At 40.5% G+C, this 12,603-nt stretch overlaps 2 protein-coding genes across 3 annotated transcripts in view; one reads left to right on the plus strand and one right to left on the minus strand.

The window, feature by feature from the left end:
• The window catches only part of LOC134751192 (gastrula zinc finger protein XlCGF26.1-like), a 93,019-nt gene that overhangs the window by 27,222 nt on the left and 53,194 nt on the right, over positions 1-12,603 (plus strand). The window lies entirely within an intron of this gene.
• LOC134751191 (zinc finger protein 271-like) overlaps positions 7,690-12,603 on the minus strand; it is a 35,497-nt gene continuing 30,583 nt past the window's right edge. Inside the window, exons 4-5 of one of the 2 annotated variants that reach the window (XM_063686565.1) lie at positions 11,833-11,898; positions 7,690-10,366 (exon numbers count right to left, since the gene is read on the minus strand). In XM_063686565.1, coding sequence (XP_063542635.1) covers positions 7,899-10,366; positions 11,833-11,898 — 2,534 coding nt within the window. In that variant the 3' untranslated portion in view covers positions 7,690-7,898. Of the gene's footprint in view, positions 10,367-11,709; positions 11,899-12,603 lie in introns of those variants that run through there. The other variant, XM_063686567.1, reaches the window with a different exon arrangement.

Below are 12,603 nucleotides of genomic sequence, written 5' to 3' on the forward strand. Positions count from 1 at the left end.
TCGACACGAGTTGCGAATTTTCTCTTTTCCGCACTTGTATCGTAAATAACTATTTCAAACTGCAAGGGTACGATGATAGATCTCAATTCAATATAATTTTGCAACATTTGGCATTATTAGGTTATAAATTGTATGGAGATGAAATCTATCATCGTACCCTTCCAGTTTGAAAAATACTATAGAGGCTGGGCAGTAAGGGATTGCTTTACTTGTAGAATTATATTTAGCCCTTTAAAAAAAAACTGATACCTAACACTTACAAACCTGGACTTCCTTGGGCTAGTGCTACTAAGAATCGTCAGTATTCTCCATCCTTTCTGAGTTGGAAGAACCCAAAAAGGTGAGATTTGTGAGTCAGGTTTTCAATATATGTGGCGTTTTCAACCAAACGGGTACCTACTTATTGTTGTCATACGTTAATCGACAACCGACAATGTGGTACCTTTTAGTTCAAAACGTCACATATTTTTATAAAACGTTATAAACTAATTTATTAATAATACTGAATATCTGGGAGAAAAAGAAAACATAAGTAAAAACTCAAAAATGCTCGTTTTCCCAGAGATAGGACCTAGCTAGATCGAACCCCTTACAGCAAATTTCATCGAAATCGTTAGAGCCGTTTCCGATATCACTGAAATATATTTCGGTTATATCGGAATCGGACAAGAATTCGAAGAATAAAAGGTATAAGAAACATAAGATAACACAAAAAGGACAAAAAAAGTACCCCTGTCGTACCAGTCTCGAACCCGAATCCTCTTGCACGTATTTCCACGAACATACCGCAACGCCATTGCAGCATACTTACACTGCATGAAATTGTCTACTACAAGCATCACGGAAACACTGTTTGCATGTGTGAGTAATAGTAGGAAATAGCATGACAGAAACACTCTGTCGACTTTAAAAGTGTTTTTTGCACTAATGAAGTATTCAATGTGTATTATAATAGTTCAATATTTATGTAAAGAGTGCGCTAAACATACTTTTAAGTATACAGATACCAACACTATTCCACAAAAAAATAAAACCTGAAAATTTGCGAAAGTGACGCCATCTAGCGGGGTTTAAGCTTTGGGTAACCTAGTCGAACCACCTTAAGATGCCGTTTTTTGTTAAAGTATTCAGTATATATTTTTTGAGTATTTTTTTATAAGTAATATATATATAATGAGGTTTTATTTGAGATATTAAACATTGAAATCGGTCAAATAGTTTTGCGTGTAGATTTTTTTTAAATATATTTTGAAGAAATTTACACTCACATTCAAACTTTCATATTTCGTGAAGTATGAGACGTATCGGTGTCGGGTTTTTTTTTATAATACTTGTTGTTTGTGTTGTATGTGTGTTTGTGTTTAATAGTCTCCATATTTAAGCTCTTTGCACTACCTGTTGACTTTTGTATGAGTTCTACATTTCCTGCTACCCAAAGGTTGTCTGGAAGAGATCGCTTTTTAGCGATAAGACCGCCTGTTGTTACCTGGTTCTATTTTTTCTTTAAATATTTCTTTGTAGTTTTACATGTATGTAAAATGTATAATTTTGGTGCAATAAAGAATATTTACTTACTTACTTACTTATTTGTTCAGTAATATATACGTGCATTTACCTATTCATGTTCCATACATTTTTTTTGAGAAATCAAGTAAAATCTAAGAATCGAGTAAAAAAAAACTTAAGATGCCGTTTTTTGTCGAAAGTATTTAGTATATATTTTTTTAATATTTTTTTCAAAGTAACGTATATAATGAGCTTTCATTTGAGATATTAAATATTTAAATCGGTTCATTGGTTTAGCTTGTAGAATTTTTTGAAATATTTTTTAAAGAAGTGGCGCCATCTCTGTTCCTCAGGGGTGAAACTTGCGCTGCTGCGGGTCAAATCGCTTAGTTTGGTCCCTACTATCACTGTGCAAAGCGGCTTGCTTTTATCATGAAGTGCAGCATCCGGGCAAACAATGGCCATAACAAGTATGACTAAGAATGGTTATATGGGTTGTATTCTATATGTCTTTATCTGAGTACCTACAATACAAACCTACTTGAGCTCACGGTGGGGCTTAGGTTATTTGTGTAAGGACGTCCTTATAAATCCTTATCGTCCTTATATTTAGTTTTTTATATTTATTTATTTATTTAATTTATTTATTTAATACAATTCTGGTTAAACGGCATTACAGCAAACACCAATGCGCCGAGAAACTTAACCTAACAGAAAATTTCATTTCCAGAAAAATATAGTACAAAAGTAGGTACAAGATACAAAATACACAGGAAGAAACAGAAATAACACCTCACATAACATAGTATTATACACCGACTGTGGAAGGCCTATCATCGATCGTCTCACAATACTTCAGACATTCACGGTACACAGTCGTCCATCTCCATGCAAACAAATCACAATCAGGTGCTGACGTCAGGAGCGCATTGAGTAATGTCAGTGCTCGAGGGAGCGGCGAATTTCTGCGTGACACAGTGCGCGCCGCCGGCACCGCCAACAGTGGGCGCACCCGCGGTCTCAGATTAATCCTAGGGATATCCGGTACGTGCAGTCTAAGCACGCGACTCACAAGATCAGGGCAGTCTGATTCGCCACGCAGCATGCGACAAACGGTAGCAAGTAAGTCGCAGTTACGCCTTACTTCTAGAGAGTTGTAACCGAGTGTTCCGAGCAAAAACTTGGTTGGATATAAAAATGGGTAAAGCCCATATATTTTCTTATGCAAAAATCTAAGAAAAGCCTTTTGAATCTTCTCTAGAAGTAAGGCGTAAGTCGACTCATACGGGTTCCACACAATTGACGAGGTCTCCAACTTGCTTCTCACCAATGCGTTAAAGACAAGCTTTATGGCCTCAACATCACGGAAGTCCTTGACGTTGCGGATCACGAAGCCTAGTCTTTTGAAACAACTATCGGCTAGCTTACGTATATGATCGTGGAACGTAAGACGCGAGTCAAACACCACCCCAAGATCTTTCACAGAAGAGACTCTGTCAATCACATCAGGTCCGAGCGTATACTGCGCAAGAAGAGGTTCTGCAGCTCGGCTGAATGAGCATACACAGCATTTGGCTACATTAAAGAGGAGTTTATTTTCAACGCTCCACCGCATCACAGAATTAATATCATCCTGCAGAGAAATACAGTCTACACTATTTTTTACACCATAAATCAACTTCAGGTCGTCAGCATATAGCAAGCACTTAGCGTTTTTAACTACTGTCTCCAGATCGTTGACCATCAACCCGAACAAAAGAGGGCCGAGTATGGAACCCTGGCTGACACCAGATCTCGTGTGATAAGGAGCTGAAACAAAGCATCCATGACGAACGTACTGCTGTCGATCGCGTAGATAACTCGCAAATAGAGCGAGCAACTTAGGCGAAAAGCCTAAACCATTCAGCTTGTGTAAAAGTACATCGTTATCCACGCGATCGAACGCTTTCTTGAAGTCAAAATAAAGTACGTCCACCTGGACGCCTTTATCAAGATGCTCAGATATAGTATCAGTCAGGATCATCAGATTGGTGTTTACGGAGCGCTTCGCTCTAAAACCATGCTGCGAGTCACACAAGAACGGTTTTATTTGCCCTGTTATCAGCCTGTGAAGTATCGACTCGAACAATTTTGCCAGTGTAGACAGCACGGCTATAGGCCTGTAGTTGTCGACACTGGCAGTGTCCTTAGATTTTGGAATGGGTCTTACCCGCGTTGTTTTCCACTGATTTGGATACCTGCCAGTAGAAAGAGCCAAATTAAACAAGTGATGTATAGGAACTTTAAAGAAATCCATACATCCCTTGACAACATAAGCCGGTAAGTTGTCGGGCCCTATTGAGCTATTACCCTTTAGATGTTTAATACCAGTCACTACATCCTGCATAGATATGTTATTTATGTTAACATATTGTGCAGAACTTTTTTGGGTACTACTCTGTAGAGTAGTTAAATCAAGGCGAGGAACGTTAGGCAAAAAGACACTGGAAAAGAATCTGGAGAAGGCCTCCGCAGCTTCCACTTATATATATTTGTATTGTTCCATTGTAATTATTGTTGTTTGTAACTAACAAACTATGGATCAGCTTGGTCTGAAATAAATGATTTATTATTAAATCTTATAATCTAAAACATCTAGACAGTGATGTTTGACAAAATGGAACTGCTCATAAAGACCAGAATGAAACTCCTCCACGGCAAGTGAGTGAAAAAAGGGTGACCATACCGACCCTTCCAACTACCGGCCTATTGCGATCACCTCCCTGCTCTCTAAAGTGATGGAGCGTGTGGTAAACAACCATCTCCTTAAGTACCTCGAAGACCACCAGCTAATTAGCGACCGGCAATACGGGTTTCGCCGTGGTCGCGGCGCGGGAGACCTTGTTTACCTCACTCACCGATGGGCCACCGCCATAGAGAGAAAGGGAGAGGCACTGGCTGTTAGCCTCGATATCGCAAAGGCCTTCGATAGGGTTTGGCATAAGGCACTTCTTTCCAAACTTCCCTCGTACGGGCTTCCTAAGGGGTTGTGCAAATGGGTCTCCAGCTTTCTATCTGGGCGTAGCATTTCAGTCGTCACTGACGGAACATGCTCGGATTATAAGCCCATAAACGCTGGAGTACCCCAAGGATCTGTACTATCGCCTACCCTGTTCCTTCTGCATATCAATTATATGTTATTAACTAACAATATTCATTGCTATGCAGACGACAGCACTGGCGATAGCTGTTATACAGGTCGTGCAAACGCCCCCCTGAGCAGGTGTCGGAGTGCAGGATGCGACTTGTGTCTGAGATCGAGACGTCCCTTGAACAGGTCTCCGAATGGGGTAGACGTAACCTCGTCCAGTTTAACCCCAGTAAGACACAAGTCTGCGCGTTCTCCGCCAAAAAAACCCCATTTGTCACGGCGCCAAAGTTTCAGGGCATTCCCCTTACCACCGCTAAAAGTATCGGGATACTTGGTGTCGACATTACGAACGAAGTCCAGTTTCGTAGTCATCTGGAACAAAAAGCCAAACTGGCCTCCAAAAAGCTTGGGGTGCTTAACAACAGTACTTCACACCGGGTCACCGACTTTTGTTATATAAAGCGCAGGTTCGACCCCATATGGAGTACTGTTCTCATCTCTGGTCTGGCGCTCCACAATACCAGCTCCTTCCCCTTGACTCCATTCAACGTCGGGCAGTTCGTATTGTCGGCAATCCCGAACTTACTGACGGCTTAGAACCTCTTGTCTTCGGAGAGACGTTGGCTCTCTTTGCATGTTCTACCGTCTGTACAATGGGGAATGTTCCGAAGAACTTTTTGATCTGGTGCCATCGTCTCGTTTCTATCACCGCACCTCCCGCCAAAGGAGCAAAGCTCATCCTCACTTCTTAGACACATGGCACACCATGAATAAGCGGGCATCCCGCTCGTTTCTTCCCAGAACGTGCAGAATGTGGAATGAGTTGCCTCATGAGATATTTCCTTTGTGCTACGACATGGGATTCTTCAAGAAGCGGGTATTTAGGGTTCTCAAGGGTCGGCAATGCTTAAGTGGCTCCTGTGATGTTGCTTACGTCCATGGGCGACGATGACTGCTTCCCATCAGGCGGCTCGTCTGCTCGTTTGCTGACTATCACATAAAAAATAAAAAAAGTATAGTTCTCGAGGCTAGTTGTAAATTGTAATTGTGCACTATGGTCTCTCATAGCCTACGTATTACCATTATCACCATTCCTTGCAACGAGACACTCGTTGAGACAGAGAAGGACAATGCAATGCAGTACCTACCTTTCAGTTTTCTAAAACAAGTTCAATAGCTGCACGTACAGCCAAGGCATTATTCTAGTCTATATTATTTTGAATCTGACATATTAATTATTATTATTGTATTCATTATTTAAATTTATTGGATTTTAATTTTATTGTTAAAAGTTTTGTTTTTATTTTTAATGTATTTACTAACACATAGCTATAACGATGGTACTAACAATATTGTATGGAATTTTGAATATTCTGAAATAAAGATATTGTTTTTATTTATTTATTAAATACCCTGGACGGCGGGAGTGCAGTCCGACGTGTCACACAGTGTGGACAGATGGGGATATGAATGCACCTGTTCACATCTGTGCCCGGCGAGGACAAACGGGTATACACCGCGACCACAGATGGCGCAATCCGCGAGAATGTCGCTTACGAAATGCCATTCTTCAAATGCTGATGAGAAAGCGATATTTGGTCTGGATATATTTCATAACGTGGTTAACAAATTGGCAGTATAGTCTCGAGCTTTTCGCTTTTGACACAGGGCGGACACGCTATACATCAAAAATCACTTGCGTTTCTATGTGTGAACGGCACGTCTGTACACGCGTCATGCATCATAGTGTGAGTAAGTTGCTTAAAAATAGTACTAGTATCCGCCAGATTTCTGTCGCGGGGCGAGGTCATTCGAGTCCGGGCGGGGCGGTGCGTGGCCGTTCTGTATGATAATATGACAGACAAGGAAAAAGTATTTCGTAAGTGATATTCTCGTAGAATGCCCCAGATAACTATATAGAACTCTAGAAACTTAGACCTAAAGGTTACACGTAAAAATACATTCTGAGAGAATCTTCTGTAATTTGCTTTGAGGTGATGAAATCACCCTGAGGAATGAGCATAAGCGAGTTGTAATTCAAGTCATATCTTCGCTCGTTCAGCGTTGGTGTGTGGGGATTCCATGAGTAAGTATATAAGTAGTGTGAGCGCGACGCTGTACTTGTGCCTGCTCTGTGGCGCCCTCGACGACGACATGTCGCCGACGTGACAGCCCGAGACGGGCGACAGAGAGGTTGCTATGCGACTATGAGTGTATAGGAATGGTAAGAAAAACAAGAGGAATAGAATAATACTTTTTATTCCAGAGTAGCTAGATATCAATGAATTTACAAACAATTCTATATTTCCCATCATGCAGCAGACTCGAGCCGGTGTGGGCACTGCGACCTTCGAAATTTGTATAGTTATATAAGTAAAAATACAGTTGTTTAACATAACACATTGTGTAACATTTAACAATAGGTACTATAAAATAGATTAGTACACAAAAGAGACACTAACCGGGATCCCCAATCGGCGTACTGCCACGGCAAGTCATAGCGCTGATTTTCAGCGGGGACCTTAACTAAAACTAATTTAGGTTAAAAGGTGACATACCCTCCGACGCGAACGTTTTTAGGGTTCCGTACCCAAAGGTTAAAAACGGGACCCTATTACTAAGACTCCGCTGTCTGTCTGTCACCAGGCTGTATCTCATGAACCGTGATAGCTAGACAGTTTAAATTTTCACAGATGATGTATTTCTGTTGCCGCTATAACAACAAATACTAAAAAGTACGGAACCATCGGTGCGCGAGTCCGACTCGCACTTGGCCGGTTTTTTATTTTTACAAGGTTTCTCTTCCGTGTGTAACATCTGTGCCCTGTTTATCAAAAGCTTGTAGCTTGTAATGCAAGTGGAAGTCCCGTTCTAACAAAAGCTGTCAAAAAGGGAGTTCCGCTTGTATTACAAGCTACAAAGTTTTGACAAACAGGGCACTGGTATTGCTTCAGGCTACACTTGTAGTCGCTGTTGCTAAGTTTTAAGCTTCGGCCCAGTATGCTCATGCTTCTTCTGGTGACATCAAAGGTTTGATTTCATCGTACATATGTACAAGGGAGCGTGCGTAAACAGTAAGGGGCATCACGGGGGCCCCCTGCTTATTGACGCAATGTGAAATGTCAATATCAAGAATAAGTTTCCGATTTAGGTCAAACAAAAGGCGACATACCCTACAACGCGAACGTTCCCTATAAGGCTTCTCTTCCGCGTATAAACTAGTGTCTTCCCTGGTGCTGTTTCAGGCTTGTTCTAGCAATTACTACTTTGTAGTATGCGTCTTCTGGTGACGTCGTAGGCTGGATTTATCACTGCACTTGTAATTGCAATGACTACATTTGAAAGGCTTTTCTCCAGTATGTATTCTCTCATGTGTTTTTAAGTTTGATTTATGATTGCATTTGTAATTACAGTGGCTACATGTAAAAGGCTTCTTGCCAGCATGTGTCCTTTCATGTGATCGTAAGGCTGAACTATCACTGCACTTGTAGTCGCAATGACTACATTTGTTAGGCTTTTCTCCAGTGTGAATCCTTTGGTGTGTTCGTAAGTTTGATTTCTGATTGCATTTGTAATCACAGTGGCTACACTGAAATGGCTTCACCCCAGTATGTACCATCAGGTGTTGTTGTAAAAGTGACTTACGACCGCATTTGTAGTCACAGTGGCTACACTGAAATGGCTTCGCCCCAGTATGTATCATCAGGTGTTGCTGTAATCTTGAATTCCGACTGCATTTGTAATCACAGTGGCTACACTGAAATGGCTTCACCCCAGTATGTATCATCAGGTGTTGTTGTAACAGTGACTTCCGACCGCATATGTAACCGCAGTGGCTACACTGAAATGGCTTCGCCCCAGTATGTATCATCAGGTGTTGTTGTAAGTTTGACTTCAGCCTGCATTTGTAATCACAGTGGCTACACTGAAATGGCTTCGCCCCAGTATGTATCATCAGGTGTTTTTGTAAGTTTGACTTCAGACTGCCTTTGTAATCACAGTAGCTGCAAGTAAAAGGCTTCTCGCCAGTATGTGTCCTTTCGTGTCCGCGTAACTTAGAAATAGTACTGCACTTGTAGTCGCAATGACTACATTTGCTAGGCTTTTCTCCAGTGTGAATCCTTTGGTGTGTTCGTAAGTGTGATTTCTGATTGCATTTGTAATCACAGTGGCTACACTGAAATAGCTTCACTCCAGTATGTATCATCAGGTGTTGTTGTAAAAGTGACTTACGACCGCATTTGTAGTCACAGTGGCTACACTGAAATGGCTTCGCCCCAGTATGTATCATCAGGTGTTGCTGTAATCTTGAATTCCGGCTGCATTTGTAATCACAGTGGCTACACTGAAATGGCTTCACCCCAGTATGTATCATCAGGTGTTGTTGTAACAGTGACTTCCGACCGCATGTGTAACCGCAGTGGCTACACTGAAATGGCTTCGCCCCAGTATGTATCATCAGGTGTTGTTGTAACAGTGACTTCCGACCGCATGTGTAACCGCAGTGGCTACACTGAAATGGCTTCGCCCCAGTATGTATCATCAGGTGTTGTTGTAAGTTTGACTTCAGCCTGCATTTGTAATCACAGTGGCTACACTGAAATGGCTTCGCCCCAGTATGTATCATCAGGTGTTTTTGTAAGTTTGACTTCAGACTGCATTTGTAATCACAGTAGCTGCAAGTAAAAGGCTTCTCGCCAGTATGTGTCCTTTCGTGTCCGCGTAACTTAGAAATAGTACTGCACTTGTAGTCGCAATGACTACATTTGCTAGGCTTTTCTCCAGTGTGAATCCTTTGGTGTGTTTGTAAGCGTGATTTCTGATTGCATTTGTAATCACAGTGGCTACACTGAAATGGCTTCACCCCAGTATGTATCATCAGGTGTTGTTGTAACAGTGACTTCCGAACGCATTTGTAATCACAGTGTCTACACTGAAATGGCTTCGCCCCAGTATGTATCATCAGGTGCTGTCGTAAGTTTGACTTCCGACTGCATTTGTAATCACAGTGGCTACACTGAAATGGCTTCGCCCCAGTATGTATCATCAGGTGTTTTTGTAAGTTTGACTTCAGACTGCATTTGTAATCACAGTAGCTGCAAGTAAAAGGCTTCTCGCCAGTATGTGTCCTTTCGTGTCTTCTTAAATTAGAAATATCCCTGCACTTGTAGTCGCAATGACTACATTTGTAAGGCTGTTTTCTAGTGAGTATTCTCTGGTGCCTCCGATTGTGCGTCTCCTGGTGACGTCGCAGGTTTGATTCAACACTGCATAAGAAATCACAGTCGCTACACTTGAAATGATTTCCAGCAAAGTGTATTGTTTGGTGTTTGTGTAAATCACTTTTACACGAACTTGTGTAACTACAGTGACTACAATTGAAATTATTATCCAAAGAGTGACTCTTTAAATGAGTTTCCAATGTTTTCTTGGAACTTGTTGTATACTCACATTCAGCACACATGAAATTTGAAACACCATGTTCGCTTGTCTTGTGTTCTATTACAAGCAATTCGGTTTGAAACGTAGAATTACAAAAATCACAAGTAAATGGTTTTTGTCCGGGCAATGAATGCGTGTGTTGAATGTGTTTTCGTAAAATATACTTGTTTCTGAAATGCTTGTCACAGTGTTCGCAGGCGTATGGTTTGCCTCCACTGTGAACAGTCGCGTCGTCGCAAGCCATCGCGAGCTGTTCCCTGGCGCGGGCGGAGATGCCGTCCGAACACACTGGAACACAAATTAACAAAGCATTGAAACGGGATATATGGTGACTTAGTACTTTTACTATTTAATACAGGATTTGTATAGGACATAAACTTAATTTCGCGTGTGAGTAAGTGCCATACCTAACTTTTAAGGGTGTCTGGCAGGGGGTTGCAATCATCAAAAGTGTATGGCAACTTAAGAAACATCATTTTATAATTCCCTCAATAACATATATAGGTATATAAAATTCAGCTGGTATAGTATGTCGTTTTTGAGCCATAATTTTTTTATACACTTTTATTACCTGGTAGCTGCCAAACCCTCCACAACCCAGGTTTCATAATCGGGGATCGTTCTTACCTATTCAGGGGCCATTTATAGAATAACTCTCAGCTTTTATACTAAGACGTAAGTCTGGCAGTCCTGGGCTCTTGCTCTATAACATTATTGGGCCTTGTTGCCTGATTAAAATTATTAAATAAATAAAAAAATAAATTACTGGAAACAACATTACCTGAGCGCGAACGACCGGTCGAAGAGCGCGTGATATGAAAAGCCAGTTCAAGTCCATACACAGTCATCTACTCAAAGGTTAACTGGAAGAGATCCCTCAAAGGGATAAGTTCGCCTTTGTACATCTTATTATTTGTACCATGTAATTTTTAATATGTATATTTGTACAATAAAGAGTTTACTACTACTACTACTACACAGTCCGCGTAATGTGTGAAGACAATAGTGATAATGTCATGTTTGCGTTGCTTTGTTATCCCGCTCGCACTACTCGCACTCACGTGATGTTGCCATCTCGCGTTGCGTTGCGTGCTACTGACAGTGTATCGTCTTCGACTATGTTCGGGTTCGGGTGATGTTTCAATTGAGCGGTGATAATATCTCAGTGTAATATTACGTTATCGAAAAAGTGATGCATTACTTTCTGGGGCACGGTTTCGCGTATGTCTACCGACCATAATTCCAACCCTTTTTTTATGGCGTTTCCTGTTTGCAGTTTATAAAAATTATACTGAAAAGATTATCCAGACAAGCTCAGTTTAAAAACGAAATAGCTGATATAGATATATACTGGTGTACTACTATGCAATGCAATGGATACTTGCCGATTGTAAAAGTTGTTCAAAAACTTAAACCCGATTAAAAATGAATAACGCTCTAAAATTATTATACAAGAAAATATTATCATCTGAAATAATCTTGTAGAAAATATACTATATTATATTTTTTCTGCTATTAAATATAATATTAATAAAACGTAACAATTAACAAATGTAATATATAGGTATATATATTCATACTAAACTTCAGATGACAAACGTGGTAGATTAACACTTTGCCCTAAAGCTCATCGCTTAGTTGCTGTTGTATTATTTTGTAGGTTACGTCGTATACGACCACGGCTATCCTCTGAATATCACTAAGCATGTATAGTGGCAGGAACAAGAAGAGCAGAATAACATGACAGCACTAACCCGCCGCTGACGAGTCTCCGTCACTCAGCACATCATCCGTCTCCGACTTGACGAGGGGGTCTACATCTGAAACAATAACAAGGAGCTGTGTCACAAGATTGAAAATCAATACTAGCAATAATTATTTAGTCAATGAAAATAAACAAGTCAAAATCAAAAGCAAATTGTTATTACTATAAAATATTGATTTGATGTCATATATTTCTGGTACTCATTTTATATGTAAAGTTAAAAAAAAAATTGTTTATTTCTAAAGAGTAACTCAATAAATGAATGTCCAGGGGAAAATGATAGTAGCAAATATTATTTCCTTCTGCCATCGTAATTACGTATATAGTAATACTTGCAACATATTTAGGAACAAGGAATACACTTTTGTAAAACTTTCACCTTTACTATGTGACATAAACCTATATGTATCAAAACATGAACTAACCCATAAGTTCCTTGCTCTTTTCTTCGCCGACCTCCGACTGTTCCACCAGTATGGGCTCTTCATCTGAAGCAAAACTTAATTACATAAAGGTTTATAACATCTAATGAGGTCAGAACAAACACCGCTGTATGAAGCATTCACGAAGAGTCCGGTCACCACACATCGGGGCTATTTTACTTGTAAATGCCATGCAGCAAGCAGCACTGCCGAACTCCACCCAACACCATTGTAACTACAACCCTTGTTTATCTTTTGAACGCAATTTCTTTTAATTAACATCAGTACGGGCAGGACATAAAAGTTGGGTCACTCCCACTAGTTACCACCAAAGTGAG

Source organism: Cydia strobilella, chromosome 21, assembly GCF_947568885.1.
Source record: "Cydia strobilella chromosome 21, ilCydStro3.1, whole genome shotgun sequence".
NCBI classification, from domain to species: Eukaryota; Metazoa; Arthropoda; class Insecta; order Lepidoptera; family Tortricidae; genus Cydia; species Cydia strobilella.